Genomic DNA, 24,332 nt, shown 5'->3' with positions numbered 1-24,332 from the left:
AGAGCCCGATGTAAGGCTCAAACTCACAAACTCTGAGATCATGACCTGAGCTGAAGTTGGACGCTTAACTGACTGAGCCTCCAGGTGTCCTAGTTTTAATTTTTTTTAAATAGAACAAGAGCCAGACTTGAAGTGTGAGTGCAGACTATTTCTTGATTGTCATGTTTTCCCCCATCTTTTACTCTAACTCCGCCAACAATTTTTGAAAGCTGTGATTTTTTAACAATATGTATTTATGATCAGTTTTTCCAAAGTGTTCAATTTCATTTTCATAGAGTCAGTCTCTTCTCATAGTTGTTCATGAGTTTATTATTTAATTAAATTAGATACCTTAAGGGAAAAAGTGAAACTGGCCTAAACTTGTTTGGAATAAACACTCCCTTGTGAAGCAGAAGTACTTTGTCACCTAGACCTAGGGATGTGACTATATCCCCAGGACATGACTAGCCACTATTTTCTCTCTCATGCCCTAGCCCCCATGTCCATTGCCTGCTGTGGAGGCAGACAGGAGTAGTTGCTATCTGGCCTGAGAAAATCTGCAGGATTCAATATACATGGCCACTTTGAAGATAGTATTTATCCTGTTGTCACCCATTGTCATCCATACCTGCTCAGCTTCTCAGCATGAACATAAACTTGGTAGGCCATTCTCACCTTGTACAGAGTAATCTCCATCTTGTGATTTTGCATGTCATTTCTTTAGAAAATCTAATGCCAAATGCTTCGTATTTCAGAGTTTTCCTTCATAAAGGTTATGTATATATTTTCAGTTTACTACCTGACTAGAATCTTCTTTTCTGCATTATATTTTATTGTTAAACATATATATTAAAGCTATTAGTTTTTGTATTTTGATTTTATATCCTACTACCCTACCTAAATTCTGTTACCATTTATATTATTTAAACCTTTTAAGTGTTCCAATTATGTAATCATATCATCTGGAAATACAATTTTACCTCCTCTTAAATTTTTCTACTTCTAGCTTTTTTCTGATATTTAAGTGTATTGGCTAATAACTCAAAAGCTGCCTTTAATATATATTTTATCATTTTAGGGAAGTAATCATTTCTATTTTATTGTGCTATTCCTTTAAATCAGGAATGGTTCCTATTTTAGTTGCCTTTCAGAATCTCTGAAGTTGATCTTGTGGTTCCCCCCAAACCCCGCAGCCCTATTAATACGTTTATTTATTTATTTTTTAAGTTTATTTTGAGAGAGAGAGAGAAAGAGCATGCACGCAGGAAGGGGAGAGAGGGAGAGAGAATCCCAAGCCAGCTCTGCGCTGTCAGTGCAGAGGCTGACCCCACAAGCCTGACCCCAGGGCCTGAGATCAGGACCTGTGCCAAAATCAAGAGTTGGATGCTTAACCTACTGAGCCATTCAGGCACTCCTGTGTGTTGATTTGTCTTAATATATTTCTTCATATTGGACCACTCTAACATTCTTTGAATAAATAACACTAGGTTTTCAATATGCTGTTTTATTAGATGTTTTAGAATTTTTATATCAGTTTTCAAAAAATTGGTATGTAGTTTTCTTTTTACGAGTGATCTTTATTTAGTACAGTATTACTCTATGAAAATAGTTTGGAAGTCCTCCTTTTTCTTAGTTCTCAGTCTTAATAGAATTTAGATAGTCTACTCTTTTTTTTTTTTTCAATATATGAAATTTATTGTCAAATTGGTTTCCATACAACACCCAGTGCTCATCCCAAAAGGTGCCCTCCTCAATACCCATCACCCACCCTCCCTCCCACCCCCCATCAACCCTCAGTTTGTTCTCAGTTTTTAACAGTCTCTTATGCTTTGGCTCTCTCCCACTCTAACCTCTTCTTTTTTTTTTTTCCCTTGCCCTCCCCCATGGGATTCTGTTAAGTTTCTCAAGATCCACATAAGAGTGAAACCATATGGTATCTGTCTTTCTCTGTATGGCTTATTTCACTTAGCATCACACTCTCCAGTTCCATCCACGTTGCTACAAAAGGCCATATTTCATTCTTTCTCATTGCCACGTAGTATTCCATTGTGTATATAAACCACAATTTCTTTATCCATTCATCAGTTGATGGACATTTAGGCTCTTTCCACAATTTGGCTATTGTTGAGAGTGCTGCTATAAACATTGGGGTACAAGTGTCCCTATGCATCAGTACTCCTGTATCCCTTGGGTAAATTCCTAGCAGTGCTATTGCTGGGTCATAGGGTAGGTCTATTTTTAATTTTCTGAGGAACCTCCACACTGCTTTCCAGAGCGGCTGCACCAATTTGCATTCCCACCAACAGTGCAAGAGGTTCCCGTTTCTCCACATCCTCTCCAGCATCTATAGTCTCCTGATTTGTTTATTTTGGCCACCCTGACTGGCGTGAGGTGATATCTGAGTGTGGTTTTGATTTGTATTTCCCTGATAAGGAGCGACTTTGAACATCTTTTCATGTGCCTGTTGGCCATCTGGATGTCTTCTTTAGAGAAGTGCCTATTCATGTTTTCTGCCCATTTCTTCACTGGGTTATTTGTTTTTCGGGTGTGGAGTTTGGTGAGCTCTTTATAGATTTTGGATACTAGCCCTTTGATATGTCATTTGCAAATTAGATAGTCTACTCTTAATAGAATTTAGATGGTCTATTCTTTAAAGCTTCTTTCCTAGGAGAAGGAGTGGTAAGTCTCACCCCATTCTCTATTTGCTCTATGGAAATTAATGTTTAAATTTTTTTTTTTAACATTTATTTATTTTTGAGACAGAGAGAGAGCATGAACAGAGAGAGGGTCATAGAGAGAGGGAGACACAGAATCTGAAACAGGCTCCAGGCTCTGAGCTGTCAGCACAGAGCCTGAGGCGGGGCTCGAACTCACGGACCGCGAGATCATGACCTGAGCCGAAGTCGGACGCTTAACTGACTGAGCCCCCCAGGCCCCCTGGAAATTCATGTTTAAACATTGTATCTCTTCTGTGGTCAGTTTTGGTAAATTATATTTTCCTAGAAAATTATTCATTTTAGGTATGTTTTAAAATTTATTAGCAAAATAATCTTTTTTCAGCTGGCCTCTGTTTTCGTGGTTATTTTCACTTTGCCATTTCTTATTTCTATGTGGTTTATTGCTGTTTTCTTTTTTTTTTTTAATTTGTTTAATGTTTATTTTTGAGAGAGAGAGAGAAAGAGAGAGAGAGAGCATGAGCAGGGGAGGAGCAGAGAGAGAGACACACACAGACTCTGAAGCAGGCTCCAGACTTTGAGCTGTCAGCACAGAGCCCAACTTGGGGCTCTAATCCACGAGCCTTGAGATCTTGACCTGAGCTGAAGTCTGACACTTAACTGACTTGAGCCACACAGGCATCCCCTTGCTGTTTTCTTTATATTAACTAACGCTTTAGCTGTTTTGCTGATTTTTTTAAGTTTATTTATTTATTTTGAGAGAGAGAGAAACAGAGCATGCAAGTGGAGAAGGGACAGAGAGAGAGAATCCCAAGCAGGCTCCATACTGTCAGCACAGAGCCTGACACAGAGCTAAAACCCACCAACCATGAGATCATGACCTAAGCCTAAATCAAGAGTCAGTCGCTTAACTAACCGAGCCAAGCAGACACCCCTGATTTGTTTTTTTAAAGAAGGCTTTTGCTTTATGTATTAGTTCTTTTTTTCTGTTTTCTGACTAGTTATGCATTTATACTGATTAATTTATTCCTTCTGCTTTGCTTCAGTTTACTTTATTCTTTTTCCAATTTCTTTGATTTTTAATTAATTTTTTCTCTCATGTTTATTGTTGTAAATATGTAAAGTTTTCAAATTTTTTTCTAAGCGCTGTGCTTATATTTTATAGATACTAATTTAATGTTGATTTTTAAATTATTACCATTTTCTAAACTACAAAAATACGTTTTGGAACTTATTTCCCTATTGATCTAAAAGTTATTTAATATAGACTTTAAAATTTCAAGTGGGTTTATTTTTGGCTTTTTAAAATTTTATTATTTCTAGCTTCAATAGAAAATGTTGATATGATTTCAACTTTTTTACACAGACCATATTATAATAACTGAAACATCCTCCTTTTTCTCTCTCATACATAACTCATTCAGCACTTAAATATTTCTCTGGCTATTTCTCCCACTGGTTTACCATCTTCTCTCTATATCCAACATGAACTTTGTTAGCAAATTTTTCATACTCAAGTGACTGCAAGACCCATTGTGACTCACCCTTTTAGTGAGTTTCTTACATATCACATCTTTTTCTTTTTTTATTTTTATTTTTATTTTTTAACGTTTTATTTATTTTTGAGACAGAGAGAGACAGAGCATGAACGGGGGAGGGGCAGAGAGAGAGGGAGACACAGAATCGGAAGCAGGCTCCAGACTCTGAGCCATCAGCCCAGAGCCCGACGCGGGGCTCGAACTCACGGACCGCGAGATCGTGACCTGAGCTGAAGTCGGCCGCTTAACCGACTGAGCCACCCAGGCGCCCCTCACATCTTTTTCTTTGCTAAGTATTTCATAAGAACTTCAGTAAGGTATAAACATGTTTTCCTGTTTGGAAAATCACTGGTACACATTTCTAGGAAATAAAGGAATAGCTTTGCCTCTGAAGGAACGGAAAGGAGACTTGAGTAAGGGGATGAAGGAACAAAACTAGTTGAGCATTTATAAAATGGATGAATAACAGAATAAGCTTAAAGAGAAATTAAGTGAATAGAACTCTTCAGCACTTTTATTGTGTTGTGGAGACAAAAAATAACTCACAGCTACATGAAGTAAGGAATGGACATAGATAAGGGCTTTAAGCAATAAAAGGATATATAGGAATATATAACCATCATTTTCCATTTATATGTTTAACTAGACTAGCTTGGATTAATAAAGGGAATATTTAATCATTGTTATAATATGTGAGAGATTAGAGACAGAAATATGTTCCAAATGAGTATATAACCGTGGGAATTGAAAGAGTAAAACTCATTATGTGCTATGCATGTATTATTTAACAGAGAGTAGAAATTGTTTCTGCCGTTGAAGAAGTTTAGGGGTAAGAAAAGCAGAGAAACAATTGGAAAAATTAATAAATATATAATTTCAACCCAGATATATGTTGATATGTAATACACATATATTATATGTCAGTGCATAGCCCGATGCGGGGCTCGAACTCATGAACTGGGAGATCATGACCCGAGCCAAATTAAGACTCAGATGCTTAACTGACTGAGCAACCTGGGTGCCCCAACAACATAGGTTTAGAGTCAGCCTTAAAGGAATAACTTTTAAACTAAGACCTCAGGATGAGAAGTAACCAGCTATTCAAAGAGCCCAAGCAGATTTGTGGAAAATAGAGGAGACTGAGATGATGTGTTATAGGTAAGTGGAGGTCTTTTAACCACAGCAAGTTTGATTTTATTCTAAGAATAAAGAGAAGTTGTTGAAAAAAGTTAAGGATGAATTCTTAACCTTTCATTTCCATCAGAACTGTGTGGAGAATATTAAACATTGGACTGACCAGGACTGTAGAATCTGATCCAGGTGGTTTAGGTAGTGTCTAAACCTCAATATTTATAACAAGTTCCTGTGACTTCTACTCCACATCTCAGCTTGATACCCACTGACTTACTAATCACCAGCCTCACTTTGTTTCTTCTTTTTTAGTTTATTTATTTGTTTATTTTGAGAGAGAGAGAGAGAGAGAGAGAGAGAGAGAGTGAGAGAATCCCAAGCAGGCTCCACTGTCAGCACAGAGCCCCATGCAGGGCTCAATCTCACAAACCATGAGATCATGACCTGAGCCAAAACCAAGAGTCGAACGCTTAATCGACAGAGCCACCCATGCACCCCACCAGTCTTACTTTCTTAACATGAACTTTCATTTTCCCTAGTGTTACTGTATGCTTTTTTTTCAACTTGCATATTTTCAGAATTTCATTGAGTATTACTTTAGTTGTCTATTATTTCTACTGTAGAAATTTTACTTCTTTTAAAAAAGGAAACTATGTGTTTGCTCTCTTATTTTCTTTCAGATTTAGAGACCAGGTATGAGACCAAGAAGTTATCTTCAGAAAATGACATTTATGAAATAAACTTACCTCAGTGGAAGATAATGGAAAGAATTAAAAATCATGGCCTTAAGGGCCTAATTTTAAAAAGTGACTGGGAGTCTAAAAGAAAATTTGAAGGACAGGAGGAATATTTCAGTCAAGTGAAAATTACATCTCAAAAAGTGTCCTCTTATCAAAAACGTACATCTCTAACTTCACATCAGAGAATTCATTTTGTGGAGAAACCCTATGAATGCAAAGAATGTGGAAAGGCCTTTAGAGTACGCCAACAGCTTACTTTTCATCACAGAATTCATACTGGTGAAAAACCCTATGAATGTAAGGAGTGTGGAATGGCCTTTAGACAGACTGCACACCTTACTCGACATCAGAGACTTCATTCTGGTGAAAAACTCTATGAATGTAAAGAATGTGGAGAATCTTTTATATGTGGCCCAGACCTTAGAGTACATCAGAAAATTCATATTGGCGAAAAGCCCTATGAATGTAAAGAATGCGGGAAAGCCTTCAGAGTGCGAGGACAACTTACTCTCCATCAGAGGATTCATACTGGTGAGAAACCCTATGTATGCACAGAATGTGGAAAAGCCTTTAGACAGTATGCACATCTCACTCGACATCAGAAGCTTAATATTGCTGACAAACTCTACGAATGTAAAGAATGTGGGAAGGCCTTTTTGTGTGGCTCTGGCCTTAGAGTACATCACAAACTTCATACTGGTGAGAAACCCTATGAATGTAAGGAATGTGGGAAAGCTTTCAGAGTGAGACAGCAACTAACACTGCACCAGAGAATTCATACTGGTGAGAAACCCTATGAATGTAAGGAATGTGGAAAGACCTTCAGTCGTGGTTATCATCTTATTCTTCATCACAGAATTCATACTGGTGAGAAACCTTATGAATGTAAGGAATGTTGGAAGGCCTTTAGTCGTTACTCACAACTTATTTCACACCAAAGTATCCATATTGGTGTTAAACCTTATGACTGCAAGGAATGTGGGAAGGCTTTTAGATTGCTCTCACAACTTACACAACATCAGAGTATTCATATTGGTGAGAAACCCTATAAATGTAAGGAATGTGGGAAGGCCTTTAGATTGCGCCAAAAACTTACTTTACATCAGAGCATTCATACTGGTGAAAAACCCTTTGAATGTAAGGAATGTAGGAAGGCCTTTAGACTTAATTCATCCCTTATTCAGCATCTGAGAATTCATTCTGGTGAGAAACCTTATGAATGTAAGGAATGTAAGAAGGCCTTTAGACAACATTCACACCTTACCCATCATCTAAAAATTCATAATGTAAAAATATAAGATAGTTTTTCAATCCTGTATTATAGAATTCTCTATGAATATAGTAATTAATCCTTTTTGCTTCCTTCATACAGGCAATTGACTTAAGAGGTTTTATATCATTAAAAGAATATGTTAATTTAATGTATTCCACCATCACTTAAACCTGATAAACTTTACACTTACTCTAAAAACTAATCCTAATCAGTGTGACAAATGTGGGAGACACTTATCTCTGTCCCATCACTTTCCTACTTGTATTATATTGACAAGATGCTTAACTGCTCTGTGCTATAATTTTTTCATTTGTAAAATGGTAATACAATACTGTGGCAGAATAAAAATTGTTGCAAATTGTTTCACATTCCCCCTTTCCCCCCATCAAAATCTGGAATCCACATCCGTTCTCCTTGAGGATGGGCAGACCAAGACTACTTTGACTAGTAGAAGTACTGCTGTGCCAGTTTCCAGGCTTTACTGGTAGATTTTACTTCATCTCTTGGAGTGCTCCTTTAAGCTTAGGCTCTGAATTCTGTTAAAAAGTCTGTCTGCTCTGCTGAGGAGACCACATAGAGAAGCCCTAAGACCACAAAGAAAGGAAGAGGCACCCTTCTGAGCCCAGTCTTCCACACATGCCTACCAAGACGCCAGACATTTAAGTGAAATAGTGTTGGATCCTCCAGACCACCCAGCAGCTGAGTACCCACTGAGTGACTTCAGTTGATACCATATAAAACAGAAGAATCTATCAACTGAGTCCCTGCCCAAATTCCTGACCCACAAGATCATGAGATATAATAAAATGATTGTTGTTTTAAGCCACTAAATTTTGTTTTATTATTATCATTAGTATTACTCCTTTGAAAATTCATATGAAAGACTATGGGCACAAAGAATATAGAAATGCCTTCCACCAACACTCACCCTTATTTAACTTCAGATAACTTACTCTTTTTAAAATAGTGGAAGTGAGAAATTGTTTTTCAATTTGTTCATAAAAAAGCAGATATTCTACAGTCTACATTCTCTGGCCCAAGTCTAAATTTAACTTAAAATTAACAAAGAATAATGTAAAAAGAAACTTTGGAAATTAAAAATTACTTGTATTATAACTTCTGTGATGATTTTTAAAAATACATTGTAGCCTTTTTTTGTGTTCTGGTTGTCCTGTCTTTCATTAGTGAGAATCCCCTCAAATTGGTTCCTATGTCCTTTTGTCATGACAAAAGCTTTTAATAGCTTCCTTTTTTCCTGACCAAATGCACTGGTCAGTTATGAAGCATATTAGGGTACTTATTGATAAATAAAGGGGAAAAGTGGAGCATTTATTTTGTCTTTCCTTTATGACCTATATAAGACAACCAAAAGTTGGTGAAGTAAAGTTCTTTATTATTATTAGAGAACCCTAGTTAATAAAGATTGAAGGAATGACAGAATTTGAAAAATCACTCTTTAATTTCTGAAATACTGGATCTTGGGGGTGATATCAATGGAAGCAAAGATCATTAGTGAAAAAGATTGATAGGAATTTTTTAATGGATCAGAATGACAGAACCTACATTTACATTACATTACATCAACATCTCAATTAGATCAGCCCCGCTATGTGCATCTTGCTTGTGCAGTGGCTATATGTAGTATCATCTGTTAAGTGTTCTTACCCCAAATGTTAACTCAGAAGTAAAAGTGGGTCTCTAAATCTAATTACCAGGTTACAGGAAACTTGGGGAATAAAGGAACAAATTAATGACACAAAGAAGCAAACAACCAAACCCAGAATGTACAAAATTCCACAGAATAAATGGTCTTGGTTCTTAACCAATATAGGTTAAGACAAAACAATGTTGCAAATTAAAAGAGACTTAAGAGACATATCAATTAAATACAGTGTATGGAATGTATTGGAATCCTTGTTTTAAAATGTACCCAGGATTTGTTTTAATCAATTATGGTACAACATGCAGATATAGAAATGATTGTCATGAAGGAAGAAGTTTAGACTCAAAGATCTCTAAAAACAGGAGGCAACAGCATGCCCACAGGGCCACATAGGGAAATACCCAGTTATGTTGGAAGGCAGAAGTGGGGAAAGGGCAGAGCATGGCACAGAGCCTTTGCTGAGGTTTTCTCCAAAGAATGGGTGACACTGGGTAAGTACACTGAGGAAGTTTGGGAATGGAATGGATAGTGTTGTTTTTTTTTAACATTTCTTTTTTTTTTTTTTTTTAAGTTTATTTATTTTGAGAGAGTGTGTGTGCAGGAGGGGGAGAGGGAGAATCCTAAGCTGGCTCCACAATATTAGTGTGAGGAGCCTGATGGCAGGGCTCGAACTCATGAACCTGTGAGATCATGACCTGAGCCAAAATCAAGTCAGATGCTTCACAGACTGAACCATCCAGGTGCCCCTGGATGGTCTTAATAATTTTGGAGGTTCTGAGGTATATGAGTGGTCCCTAGTTGTCTGGTATCTGGCCCTGGGGTGATTTGTGCAGGAGGAATATTGGCTTGGTGTGTGAGAGTTTGATGAAACAGTTGGGGCTTTGGCTTGGTGGGTTTGATCAAAAGAGTTGTTTGCTATCTCTAGGAATTTGCTACCCCTGGGAAGGGCAGTCTCTCCAGGACCAAGTCTCCAAATGCCAGAGCATAATTACAGAAAATAAAATACATTAAATACAATCCTGATTTGGACAAATGAAAACATTGTTTACATTGTTTTGAAAATGTAAATCTAAGTGGATATTAAGTTATATTAAGCAATTATTCATTTTTTAGGCATGATGATGGCATCATCACCAATTATTATGTGTAAGTCCTTATACATTAGAGATTCATACTGAAGTATTCAAGGGTGAAATCACATCATGTCTATGCCTTGCTTTAAAATACTTCAGGAAAAGGGTGCTTTGATGGCTTAGTCAGATGTCTCTTGAGTTTGACTTGAGCCTGCTTAGGATTCTGTCCCTCCACCCCTGCTCACTCACTCTCATAAATAAATAACTAAATAAGTAAATGGAGGGAGGGAGGGTGGCAGGAACAGATGAAATAAGATGGGCAACTGCTAAATGTTGAAGCTGGATAATGGGTACATTGAGTCGTTGTGCTATTCTTACTACCTTTGCATATATTTGAAAATATCCATAATAAAGCTTTCCCTAAGTAGAAAATCAAATCTGAAATTTTAGACCACTTAGTGATAAATGATAATGATGCCTACAAATAAAAGTTTTTGGGAAATCACCAAAAGTCTACTTGTTAAGAAATAACCTTAATGCATTTAGAAAACTTGGACTGAGGGAACCCTCTTGCACTGTTGGTGGGAATGCAAACTGGTGCAGCCACTCTGGAAAGCAGTGTGGAGGTTCCTCAGAAAATTAAAAATAGAGCTACCCTATGACCCAGCAGTAGCACTGCTAGGAATTTACCCAAGGGATACAGGAGTGCTGATGCATAGGGGCACTTGTACCCCAATGTTTATAGCAGCACTCTCAACAATAGCCAAATTATGGAAAGAGCCTAAATGTCCATCAACTGATGAATGGATAAAGAAATTGTGGTTTATATACACAATGGAGTACTACGTGGCAATGAGAAAGAACGAAATATGGCCCTTTGTAGCAACGTGGATGGAACTGGAGAATGTGATGCTAAGTGAAATAAGCCATACAGAGAAAGACAGATACCATATGTTTTCACTCTTATGTGGATCCTGAGAAACTTAACAGAAACCCATGGGGGAGGGGAAGGAAAAAAAAAAAAAAAAGAGGTTAGAGTGGGAGAGAGCCAAAGCATAAGAGACTCTTAAAAACTGAGAACAGGGGTGCCTGGGTGGCTCAGTCGGTTAAGCGTCCGACTTCGGCTCAGGTCATGATCTCACGGTCCATGAGTTCGAGCCCCGTGTTAGGCTCTGTGCTGACAGCTCGGAGCCTGGAGCCCGCTTCAGATTCTGTGTGTCTCCCTCTCTCTCTGCCCCTCCCCTGTCCATGCTCTGTCTCTCTCTCTCTCAAAAATAAATAAACATTAAAAAAAAAAAAAACTGAGAACAAACTGAGGGTTGATGGGGGTGGGAGGGAGGGGAGGGTAGGTGATGGGTATTGAAGAGGGCACCTTTTGGGATGAGCACTGGGTGTTGTATGGAAACCAATTTGACAATAAATTTCATATATTAAAAAAAAAGAAAACTTGTACTGAGGAACTAGTGTTTGTCTTCTTTACCATTCTGTCCCCACACTTATAGTACCTGTTGTATAACAGGCAGTTGATTTTTGTTTATTTATTTTTGAGAGAGGGGGGAGAGGGGCAGTGGGAGAGAGAGAGAATCCCAAGCAGGCTGCACAGTGTCAGTGCAGAGCCCCATGTGGGGCTTGAACTCACAACCCGTGAGATCATGAGACGGATGCTTATTAACCAACTGAGCCACCTAGGTGCCCCTAACAGTTGATTTTTAAAATTGGGGGGAAAAACACATTAGCTTGAACCATAAAATAGTTTTTTAATAATTTTTTTAAACTAAGTACCACAAAGTAATTCATACACTAAAGTAGAAATTAATGAAATAGCTAATAAAATCCTTATCCAAGGATGTTGTCTTTGAAAAGGCCATTAATACAGAATTGGCAGTTATTGAGGAAAAAAAGACTCCGTTTCAACTTTATATATGAGAAAGGTTAAACAGCTATATATATCAAGGAGAATTAAAAATTTTAAAGTTATATGTATTACCATATACATATATTTCAATATCTATAAAAATACAGAGAATGAATTATCTGGAGAAAACTAAATCATTAAAGTTGACTCAAGATACTATAGAAAACCCAAACAGATATATAAGCAAAGAAAAATATTGTAGTTATGATTGTTTTTAAAAACTAGAATCAACAGTTTTGCAGGCAATAAAAAGTTTTAAAGAATAGAGAGCCTCTAACAAAATTTTGCTAGATCATTCTATAAGGCTAACATCCCAATAATAAAATGCGAATAGCCCCTAGAAAGCAAAATCTGGACCAGTATCACTTAAGACACATACAAACATCCCAAATAAAGTTCAGCGAACTTAATGGTCTGTTCAAACAATTATAGGAGCACCTGGGTGGCTTAGTCAGTTAGGCGTCTGACTTCAGCTCAGGTCATGATCTCACAGTTTGTGAGTTCAAGCCCCGTGTCGGGCTTTGCTGACAGCTCAGAGCCTGGAGCCTGCTTCAGATTCTCTGTCTCCCTCTCTCTCTGCCCCTCCCCTGCTCACACTCTGTCTCTCTCTCTCTCAAAAATAAAAAAATAAACTTTTTTTTAATTAAAAAAATTATAAAACATAAAACAATTTACCAGGAATATCCAGGAACCTGACCTGTTGTGATTTAATTAAGTATCCAGATTTTAGGTTTCTAACTTGAGCAATGTAACAATGTTGGAAAAAAATGGCATTATTTACCTCAATATCTTTTAGGTTGTTTCTCATATTCTAATTCATCTTAGCTTCATCAGCTTTAAAAAAGGAGTGAACAACAGATATGAAAAATGGGGATTCAACACAAAAATTATTACCTTCCACAAAACAAAAATGAGTATTATTACACTTTATTTTCTACCAAACCTCTGTAATGTCACTATAGTTATAAATTAAGACTTGTACTTCCAGGTACATTTTGTTCAGATTGGGCAGATATCATTGGATAATCACTCACCTAGAATAGACCCACTCATGATTTCAAACAATACACACAATATTTTAACACAAAAAGTATTTTAAGTGCTATAACAAAATTAGTTTTTGCTAATGGGTCAGTATGTTTCTCCTGCCTGGTATCGTTTTCATGCTAACAGGGGTCTTCTGGAGACTGTACATTAACTCAAAATTTCTGAAAGTATGTTCCACGAAACACTAGTACTTTAATGATAATGGGAAAATTATTGTATAGCCAAACAAGGCTGGGAACTCTGTATACTATATTTCTTGAGGGGGAAAAAAATTCACATTAAGTGCCTAACAAAAGACTATCCAAAAAGTTTCATTTTATCTGACCAGTGTATCTCAAACTTTAGTATACAGAACTCCCATTCTGAATACCTACTGCGGATGTAATTCCACTTTGGCAGATGCTGCTATAACCAGAAGGAGTGGCTCAAGGATGGAAATGTCAGCATTATGACAGGTGTACAGTTATCTGTTTGGCAAGGAAAGCAATTCAAATTATGTTATCCAGTCAGCTGCTCGCTCTTTTTTTTTAATTTAAAATGATACTTTTCAATAGAATAGAAAATCCTTCCCCCTATTCTTTCTATAAATATATGTATAGACTATAATTTCTTGCTGAAAAATCCTACTGACTTACCTGTGTGTTTCTTGCTATCCATAAACAAGAATTTCTCTGAGGTATTTATCAAAAAGTGGGACTGCTCAGTCAAAGGTTATATTCATTTTCAACTTCACTAGATAGTGCCATAGAAGTGGAGAACATGGGAAGAGGCACCTGGGTGGCTCAGTTGGTTGAGTGTCTGACTTCAGCTCAGGTCATGATCTTGCGGTGCATGAGTTCCAGCCCCATGTCGGGCTCTGTGCTGACAGCTCAGAGCCTGGAGCCTGCTTCAGATTCTGTGTCTCCCTGTCTCTCTGCCCCTCCCCTACTCATGCTCTCTCTCTCTCAAAAACATTAAAAAACATTGTTTTAAAGAAGTGGAGAACATGGGACACCTGAGTGGCTCAGTGGGTTGAGCATCTGACTCGATTTCAGCTCAGGTTATGATTCCAGGGTTGTGGGATTGAGCCCCATGTCAGGCTCCATCTGCTTAAGATTCTCTCCCTCTGCCCCTCTCCCCTGTTCACGCATGCTCTCTCTCTCTCTCTTTCTAAAAAAAAGAAGTGAGAACATCATTGTCTTGCCAATTTACAACCCCTTCACCCAATAAAGTATTATTTCCTTGTAATCCTACTTCTGGTATGTGCTTTATAGTGAGTTGAGCATCTTTTCACATCTGTTTATTGTTAAACATTATAATTTACCAATTCATGTCCTGTTCCTTTGTTAAAAAAATATAAAAGAATTGTGGGATTCTTAAAAATAATATTCTAGATAATAATCCTTTACCTAGTATTATAAATAACGAACCTTAGCCTCCCCAGATTGTGGCTGTATGTGTATTTATGGTGATACTATCATATTAAAATTTAAAAAATTTAAATGTGGATGCAATCATAGCTTTCATTATTACCCAATAATCTTAATTTTTTACAAGACCCTTGGTTTTCTAGGCTATCAGTTATGTCAACTGCAAATAGATATAATTTTGGGTTTTTTCTGAATATTTTTAGCGATTATTTTATTAATCTAATAGAAAGAATCTCCAAAATAGGATTTAGGATTAGTGGTGATAGGGATATAGTTGTTTTCACCTATTTAATGGAAATCTCTTAGTATAATGTTTGTTTTAGTTTGGAGGTAAACAGACTTTGTTGTGGCTCAATTGTTTCCTTCAGTTCCTTATTAACTTCTTTATTAGAAATGCCTGCTGAGAGGGGTGCCTTGGTGGCTCAGTCAGTTGAGCGTCCAACTTTGGCTCAGGTCATGATCTCACAGTTCGTGGGTTCGAGCCCCGCATTGGGCTCTGTGCTGACAGCTCAGATCCTGCAGCCTGCCTTGGATTCTATGTCTCCCTCTCTCTCTGCCCCTCCTCCACTCATGCTTTCTCTCTCTCTCTCTCTCTCTCTCTCTCTCTCAAAAAATAAAGATTAAATTTTTTTTTTTTTAAATAAGTGGAGAACATGGAACACCTGAGTGGCTCAGTAGGTTGAGCGTCTGGTTCTTGATTTCGGCTCAAGTCATGATCTCATGGTTCGTGAGTTCAAGCCCCACAAAGAGCTCTGCGCTGCTTGGAATTCTCTCCTCTCTCTCTCCCCCTCCCCTACTCGCTGTCTCTCAAAATAAATAAAAAAACATTTTTAAAAAGTTTAGAAATGCCTGCTGAATATTATCAGATGCTATTTTGACACATTGATATAATATTTTTGTCCTTGAATTTGTTAATGTGAAAGTAGTACTTTGGTCATTAAGGCAGTATGGTTTTGGCACAAGAATGAACAAACAGACCAATGGAACAAAATAAATGGCCTTGAAATACACCTACATATATGTGGTCATCTGATTTACGACAAAGGTTCCTCTGCATTATGGTTGGGACATAGTGGTCTTTTCAATAAGTAGCACTGGGTCAACTGCATAGCTATATTCATAAAAAATGAATCTTGGCCCTTACATCACACTACAAACATAAATTCCAGATACAATAGTGACCTAATTGTAAAATGTAAAGCAAAAGAAATATAAAATATCTTTCTGGGCTTGAGGTAGCAAAGATTTCTTTTCTTTTTTTTTTTTTTTTAATTTAAATTCTAGTCAGTTAACATACAGTGCAATATTGGCTTCAGGAGTAGAATTGAGTAGAACTGAGTAATTGCTGAATTACTCAGTTCACCAGGGCTCATCACAACTAGTGTCCTCCTTATTACCCATCACCCATCTAGCCCATCCCCTACCCACCTCCCTCCATCAAACCCTCAGTTTGTTCTCTGTCATTAAGAGTCTCCTGTGGTTTGTTCCCCTATCTTTCTCTTTTTTCTTCTTTTCCCCTTTCCATACGTTCATCTGTTTTGTTTCTTAAATTCCACATATGAATGAAATCATATGGTATTTGTCTTTTTCTGACTGACTTATTTCGCTTGGCATAATATACTCTAGCTCCATCCACATGGTTGCAAATGGCAAGATTTCATTCTTGTTGATGACTGAGTAATATTCCATCGCATACAAATACCACATCTTCCTCATCTATTCATCAGTCAATGGGCATTTAGGCTCTCTCCATAATTTGGCTATTGTTGATAATGCTGAGATAGTAAAGAGTTCTTAAACAGAATACAAAAAGCATTAACCATATGGGGAAAAATGATAAATTTTACTGTATTAAATTTAAGAATCTATTTCATCAAAAAACACAAGAAAGTGAAAAAAGTCACAGAGAATATATTATATATATATATAATATACAATATAGTATATGTTAATATATGTTAATATGAATATATACATTTATGTCATAAATGTAAAATATTTAATCATATATAGACAAAATGTTAATAAAATATTAAATAAATATATATATAATATATTTGACTGACTCATCCACAATATATAAAGAATCCCTATAGATCAATAAACGACAGAAAATAAAATAGGAAATGGGAAAAAAAAACTCATATAAGCACTTCAAAAAAAGTGTGTATCCAAATGGCCAATAAAGATATCAAAAGTTGCTCAAGTTCATTATTAAGAAAGTGGAAAAATTAAAGGCACAATGTGGTAAGTATACACCCTCCAGAATAGCTAAATGGAAAAAATATGTACAAAGTGCTTGTGCATAATGCCATGGAGTGCTCAAGCCTTTGACAATATGCTAGTGGATACTGAAGACAAGATCCCCAATCTTCAGGAAAATCTGGGAAGCAGAAAACCAGTAAGTACCTAACTAAGAAAACTTCAGATTCTGATAAGGGCCATGAAGAGAAAAGATATTGGGAAGGAGAATTACTAGAGGGAGACAATTCAGTTGGTCATTTCATCTGACATATATACAGTATCTGTAGTGGTAGCAGTACAGATTTTATGCAAGAATAGCCAGGTTAAGACTGAGAAAGAAAAGCTACCAAGGTGTCCTAGTCCTACCAGATATTTAAAAGTACTAAAACGTCCCTAAATAATCAAAATGATGTGGTACTCATGCAGGAACAGACCAGTGGAATAGAACAGAAAGTCTATAAGGGACCCAAAAATATAGGAAATTTTAATACATGAAGGGATGAGGAAGTAACACTTCTCTAAGTATACCTTTCTATATATTTTTCACTTTGGGAACCATGTTAATGTTGTATATGTTTACATAAAGAGAAGACAGACCCTACATTGGAATATAAGCAGAAACAAATATTTCCCCACACTACAGGGGAAAAAGCTAACCCAAGAAACTTTTTTTAAAGCTTTATTTTTTAATGTTTATTTTTGAGAGAGATAACATGAGCGGGGGGAGGAATAGAAAAGGGGGGAGGAGGGGCGCCTGGGTGGCGCAGTCGGTTAAGCGTCTGACTTCGGCCAGGTCACGATCTCGCGGTCCGTGAGTTCCAGCTCCGCGTCAGGCTCTGGGCTGATGGCTCAGAGCCTGGAGCCTGTTTCCGATTCTGTGTCTCCCTCTCTCTCTGCCCCTCCCCCGTTCATGCTCTGTCTCTCTCTGTCCCAAAAATAAATAAACGTTGAAAAAAAAAATTGAAAAAAAAAAAAAAAAAAAGAAAAGAGGGGAGGACAGAGGATCCAAAGTGGGCTTTGCCCTGACAGCGGCGAGCCTCATGCAGGGCTCAAACTCATGAATTGAGATCACGACGTGAGCCAAAGTCTGACACTCAACCGAGCCACCCAGGTGCCCAAAGCAGCTTTTTTAAAAAGTAAGCTCTTTTTTTAAAGCCCAACAGGGGCTTGAACTAATGACCCCAAGATCAAGAGCCACATGCTCTACCAAATGAGCCAGTCAGGTGCTCCTAACCCAAGCAATTTTTGAACGACAACTTGACCCTATTCGCTCAGCCCAAAACAGAAACAAAACAAAACAAAAAACAACCATAAACAAATAACTAGCTAGTAGGATTGATTTGCACAATGATATAGATTAGCAATTCTGAAACTACTACTTCATATATTGTAGAAACAAGCAAAAAAGTAAATATATTATGGGATTAAGCTAATATAACGGGAGAAAAGCTTATCACTGCTGGAGAAGGTAATTGCAATATGGAAAGAAGGAGGCTAGATGAACCCTGAGGTGTTGGGTTGAAATTGGAGGTATCACTATAAAGTCATATTTTTGTGCATTTTTAAAGTAATCCCTACACCCAAAATGGGACTCCAACTTACCACCCCAAGATCAATGTAGAGTCAGATGCTCTACCAACTGAGCCAGCCAGGTTGCCCCCATGATATTTTTAAATAGATAAATATAGAAATACATACAGAGGTGTGTGTGTGTGTGTGTGTGTGTGTGTGTGTGTGTGTTTTCTAGCAGAGAGGACAAAAAAGAAATGACATCCCAGTACCAGTGAGAATATCCAGCACCCAGATCCAAGGAACTTGGGGAAATAGCATATACAAGCACTGAGCAGAGAAAACACATGATGGTTTTGGAACATTGTGTGGAGACAGAAAGTAGGGAAGTGCTCGAAAAGTGATTGCAATGTCAAAAGATCACAGTGGCAGTCTGAAGGAGTTCCCACTGGCCAAATATGGGATAATCTGAGTATAACAATATGTCATAATAGTAACAGATTAAGTAAAACCATTTAATAACCCAGTGGCTAAAATAGGAACCCATGAAACATGCTTTATAGTAAAACACCAAATTACTAATGTGGAAGGAATGGCGGAATTAGATTATCACCAATAATCAACCATCACAATAATAATTGATCTGGTAAGAATCATCAATGGATGCTAAAAGTAGCAGTGAAAACCTGATGAAAAACAGATGTTTACAGCATCTTAAAAACATCTCTCCACAGGTGTTCCTGGGTGGCTCAGTCTGTTCAGTATCCAACTGTGACTCAGGTCATGATCTCATGTTTGTGGGTTCAAGCCCCATGTTGGGCTCCATGCTGATAGCTTGCTCAGAGCCTGGAGCCTGCCTTGGATTCTGTATCTCCTTCTTTCCCTGCCCCTCCCCCCTCTCTGTCTCTCAAAAATAAATAAATGTTAAAAAACTGTCTTTCTTAGAGATTCTAAAAGATTTGTTCATTTTGAGTCAACAACTGGAACCTCAGCAGAAAATCAGTATGTATAAAATAGAACTGAAAATGCAAGTTTTATAACTGAAAAAAACTGAAATGAAAATTTCACTGAATAAGCATAAGAACAGATGGGAGGCATCAGAAGAAACAGTCAGTGATCACCATGATAGGTCAATAATAATCCAATCTGAAATACAAAAAAGTAAAAACATTGAAAAAATACAGAGGTACCTATGGAACAATACTCATAACTAGAGTTCTAGAATGAGAGTACTGACAGAGTGTGGTAGAACAAAACTATGACCAAAACCACCAAAATTCAATAAATAGAAAATCTTATAATCAGACAGAGAAAAATAATACATAAAATATTGGGGACCAAAAACATGAATAATGCTGACTTAATTAGAAACAATAGTAGCCAGCAATCCCTATCAAAATAACACCAGCATTCTTCACTGAGCTAGAGGAAACAATCCTAAAATATGTATGGAACCACAAAAGACCATGAGTAGCCAAAGCAATCCTGAAAAAGAAAACCAAAGCTGGAGGCATCACAATTCTGGACTTCAAGCTGTATTACAAAGCTGTAATCATCAAGACATTATGGTACTGGCACAAGATCAGACATATAGATCAATGAAACAAAATAGAGAACCCAGAAATGGACTCAGAAATGTATAGTCAACTAATCTTTGACAAAGCAGAAAAGAATATCCAATGGAAAAAGACAGTCTCTTTCACAAATGGTGTTTGGAAAACTGGACAGTGAGATGCAGAAGAATGAACCTGGGCCACTTTCTTACACCATACGCAAAAATAAACTCAAAATGGATAAAAGACCTAAACATACGACGGGAAGCCATTAAAATCCTAGAGGAGAGGGGCACGTGCGTGGCTCAGTCAGTTAAGTATCTGACTTTGCCTCAGGTCATGATCTCATATTTCATGGGTTGGAGCTGACAGCTCAGAGCCTGGAGGCTGCTTTGGATTCTGTGTCTCCCTCTCTCTCTGCCCCTCCCCTGCTTGCACTTTGTCTCTCTCTCTCTCTCTTAAAAATAAATAAACATTAAAAAACATTTTTTTTAAATCCTAGAGGAGAAAATAGGCAACAACCTCCTTGATCTTGGCTGCAGCAACTTCTTACTTGACATGTCTCCAGAGGCAAGGGAAACAGAAGCAAAAATGAACTACTGAGACTTCATCAAAATAAAAATCTTCTGCACAGTGAAGGAAACAATCAGCAAAACTAAAAGGCAAACAACAGAATGGGAGAAGATATTCGCAAAGGACATATCAGATACAGGGTTAGTATCCAAAATCTATAAAGAACGTATCACACTCAACACCCAAAAAACAAATAATCCAGTGAAGAAATGGGCAAAAGACATGAATAGACACTTTTCCAAAGAAGACATCCAGATGGCTAACAGACACAAGAAAAAATGCTCAACAACACTCATCATCAGAGAAATACTAATGAAAACCACAATGAGATACCACTGCACACTTGTCAGAATGGCTAACATTAACAACTCAGGCAACAACAGATGTTGGCAAGGATGTGGAGAAAAAAGGAATCCTTTTGCATTGCTGGTAGGAATGCAAACTGGTGCATCCACTTTGGAAAAAAGTATGCAGGTTCCTCAAAAAATTAAAAATAGAACTACCCTATGACCCAGCAATTGCACTACTATTATCCAAAGGATACATAAATGCTGATTTGAAGGGGCACATGGCACCCCAATGTTTATAGAAGCACTATTGACAATAGCCAAAGTATGGAAAGAGCCCAAATATCCATTGACTGATGAATGGATAAAGAAGATGTGGTGTGTGTGCGTGTGTGCGTGCGTGCGTGTGTGTGTGTGTGTATGTGTGTGTGTATGTGTAATGGAATATTACTCTGCTATCAAAAAGAATGAAATCTTGCCATTTGCAACAATGTGGCTGGAACTAGAGTGTATTATGTTGAGCAAAATAAGTCAGTCAGAGAAAGACAAATACCATATGATTTCACTCATATGTGGAATTTAAGACAGAACAAATGAAGATCAGGGAAAGGAAACAAAAATAATATAAAAACAGAGGGGGAGACAAACCATAAGATACTCTCAAATACAGAGAACAAACAGGGTTGCTGACAGGATGTTGGGTTGGGTAAAGGCTAAAGAGGTGAGGGACATTAAGGAGGACACTTGTTGGGATGTACACTGGGTGTTATATGTAAGTCATGAATCATTACACTCTATTCCTGAAATTAAAAAATAAAATAAAATTCTGATAATGTAAAAAAAAGACGAAACAATAGTAGCCAAAAGACAATAGAATAACATCTGGAAAAACTAAAGAAAAATAGGTCAACTCAGAATTCTATTTCCAGAGAAAATATGCTTTTATAATGAAGATGAAATAAAGACATTTTCAGATAAATGGATATTTAGATTTTAACTAGCAGAACTGCAGTTCTGGTAAAGGAAACTCTTCAGGTTAAAGAAAACTGACTTCAGATGAAAATACAGTCTCAACAGGAAGGAAGAACATCAGATATAGTCAATATGTGGATAAATATAACATATGCTTCCTTCTTTATAAGTTATTAAAATATATAACTGTTTAAACCAAAATAATGGAATGTATGTAGCTGAAATATGTATGCCAACAGTAGGACAAAGAATAAGAAGTATAAATGAAATGATATTGTTTACAAGGTTCTCATATTTTACATGGAGTGGTACAATATTAATTCTAGGTAAACTATGTTTAAATAAGAATGCATATTTTAATCCCTAGAGCAACCTCTAACAAGATGCATAAAGGTATAGCTGAGTGCCAACAGAAGAATTCAAATCTATCAGAAAAAATGATCAATTCTCCAAAAAAGACAGGAAAGTAGTTAATAAAAAAATGTGGTAAATAGGTATCAACCAAATAGTAAACATAAATCCAACCAAGTTAATAATAACATAAATATAAATGGACTAAGTATTTCAATGAAAATCCAAGAGACTGTCATACTGGGTAACAAATGTAAAACCCAAATTACATGATATCTATCAGAAATGTATATTAAATATAAAATCACAGGTAGGTTCAAGAAAAAAAATGGAAAAAGATATATTAGCCAAACAGTAAGCATAAGAAAACTATAGTGACTGACTGATACTAGACAAAATAGACATTAAGACAAGAGATACAGAGAGACACCTGGGTGGCTCAGTCAGTACAATGTCTGACTGAGGCTCAGGTCATGATCTCACAGTCTCTGGGTTTAAGACCTGTGCTGACAGCTCAGGGCCTGGAGCCTGCTTCAGATTCTGTGTCTCCCTCTCTCTGATCCTCCCGCCGTTCATGCTATGTCTCTGTCTCTCAAAAAGGAATAAACGTTAAAAAAAATTTTTTTAAAGACAAGAGACATAGAGAAATATTTCATAATAGAAGGGTCAATTCATTGGGAACACACACAATCATAAATGTGTATACACTATTTAACAGGCTTAAAAATACATGATAAAAACTGAATGAACTAAAGGGAGAAATAGAATTTGTATTTTCATGTATCTTCTACTTCACATATATTTTCCTATTTGCAAAGTGGGACTTAATAAGATTGGCCTTGACATTGTCAAATAATTTGTAAAGTCTTATATTCTTTTTTTTTTTTAACATTTATTTATTTTTGAGAGAGACAGAGATAGAGCACGAGCGGGAGAGACAGAGAAGAGAGGGAGACACAGAATCAGAAGCAGGCTCCAGGCTCTGAGCTATCAGCACAAAGCCCAAAGAGGAGCTTGAACCCACGGACCATGAGACCATGACCTGAGCTGAAGTTGGACACTTAACCAACTGAGCCACCCAGGCGTCCCAAGTCTTATATTCTTGAGAGAACTACTGTATCAAAACATTTGAAATGGGAGGATGCTACAATGATGGATAAATCCTGGTGGGCTTATTCCATTTATTTCCTGAACCAAACCCAGGACGTAACAAATTCAATTATTAGTCACCTGAGAAACACATCTGAAGATACTTTTCCTAATGTTCACTTTTCAGTCTTCTTCATCAGGAAGACTATATATATATGTATATATGTATATATATATATATACGTATATATGTATATATATATATATATATATATATATATATACACACACACACATATACATAGCTCAAAAATACTTGAAGCAAAACTTGATAGAACTAAAGGGAAAACAGTAATAGACACACCTTATAGTCTCCCCACCCTTATCCTCAGAGGACACATTTCAAGACCCTCAGGTGATGACCAAAAGGGTGGATAGTAAGCCCCATATAGACTGCTTTTTTTCTATACATACATACCTATAATAAAGCTTAATTTATAATTTAGGCACAGTAAGAGATTAACAACAATAATGAAATAGAACAATTATAACAATATGGTGTAATAAAAGTTACGTGGATGTGTCATTTTCTCTTAAACTATCTTATTGTACTGTACTCACCCATCTTCTTATGATCTGATTTGATAAAATGCCTAGTAATGAAATGAAGTGAGGTGAATGATTTACACATTCTGACACAGCATTAGACTACTACTGACCTCACCAAAGAAGGATTGTCTGCTTCGGGAAGGCAACTGATGGCTGGCAACTGAAGCTGGAGAAAAAGAAACGGCCGATAAGGTGGGGAACAATTTTATCAACCATCTTAACCTAACAATTTATAGAACAACATCTTCACAACTGCAGGAAGGCGAAAAACCGAGAGGAGGAAGGAATGGAAGGCGGGAGAGCGAGCTAGCACGGGGGACCATTCCGTGTCGTCCTGCTCCCGGTTCTGTTATATCCTGGTTCTGTTTTAGTTCTGGGATATTTTTATTGAGTACTTGATGCATATATATTTGAGCATATATACTAAGCATCTGCTGCGCCCCTAGTACATACATTATGTGCTTGTTGGTGCCAAGTGCATTCTAAGCCATACTAGGGCTTCCTCAGCTACAAACACAAAACGGGCTCGCAGAACTCGCTTCGTCCATTCCTGGGCAGCCTTGAAGCCCCTCCCCTAGTAGCCCACCGTCAAACCCTAAATGCCGCCCCGCGATCTAGCGCTCTCCCGCAGGCATTCGCGCTTGCGCACTCCGAGCAACAAGTTGGGGCGGGGGCGGGCCCTCCCCTCCCTACCGAAGACTA

At 37.2% G+C, this 24,332-nt stretch overlaps 1 protein-coding gene and 1 long non-coding RNA gene across 4 annotated transcripts in view; one reads left to right on the top strand and one right to left on the bottom strand.

The window, feature by feature from the left end:
- Positions 1-8,162, top strand: part of ZFP82 (ZFP82 zinc finger protein) — a 69,915-nt gene extending 61,753 nt beyond the window's left edge. For 2 of the 3 annotated variants that reach the window (XM_045441118.1, XM_045441119.1), the window contains one exon: positions 6,004-8,162. In XM_045441118.1, coding sequence (XP_045297074.1) covers positions 6,004-7,361 — 1,358 coding nt within the window. In that variant the 3' untranslated portion in view covers positions 7,362-8,162. The remainder of the gene's footprint in view (positions 1-6,003) is intronic. The other variant, XM_045441122.1, reaches the window with a different exon arrangement.
- Positions 8,163-12,898: 4,736 nt separating this feature from the next.
- On the bottom strand, positions 12,899-24,327 carry LOC123578324. The gene is made up of 3 exons (XR_006702313.1): positions 24,084-24,327; positions 23,741-23,796; positions 12,899-13,501 (listed from the first exon to the last, which is right to left on the bottom strand). It is a non-coding gene; the product is annotated as an uncharacterized LOC123578324 (long non-coding RNA).
- Between the last annotated feature and the right edge of the window lie 5 nt (positions 24,328-24,332).

Source organism: Leopardus geoffroyi, chromosome E2, assembly GCF_018350155.1.
Source record: "Leopardus geoffroyi isolate Oge1 chromosome E2, O.geoffroyi_Oge1_pat1.0, whole genome shotgun sequence".
Classification (NCBI taxonomy): domain Eukaryota; kingdom Metazoa; phylum Chordata; class Mammalia; order Carnivora; family Felidae; genus Leopardus; species Leopardus geoffroyi.
Note: the sequence above shows the minus strand (reverse complement) of the source record. Positions and strands in the feature narration are given on the sequence as shown.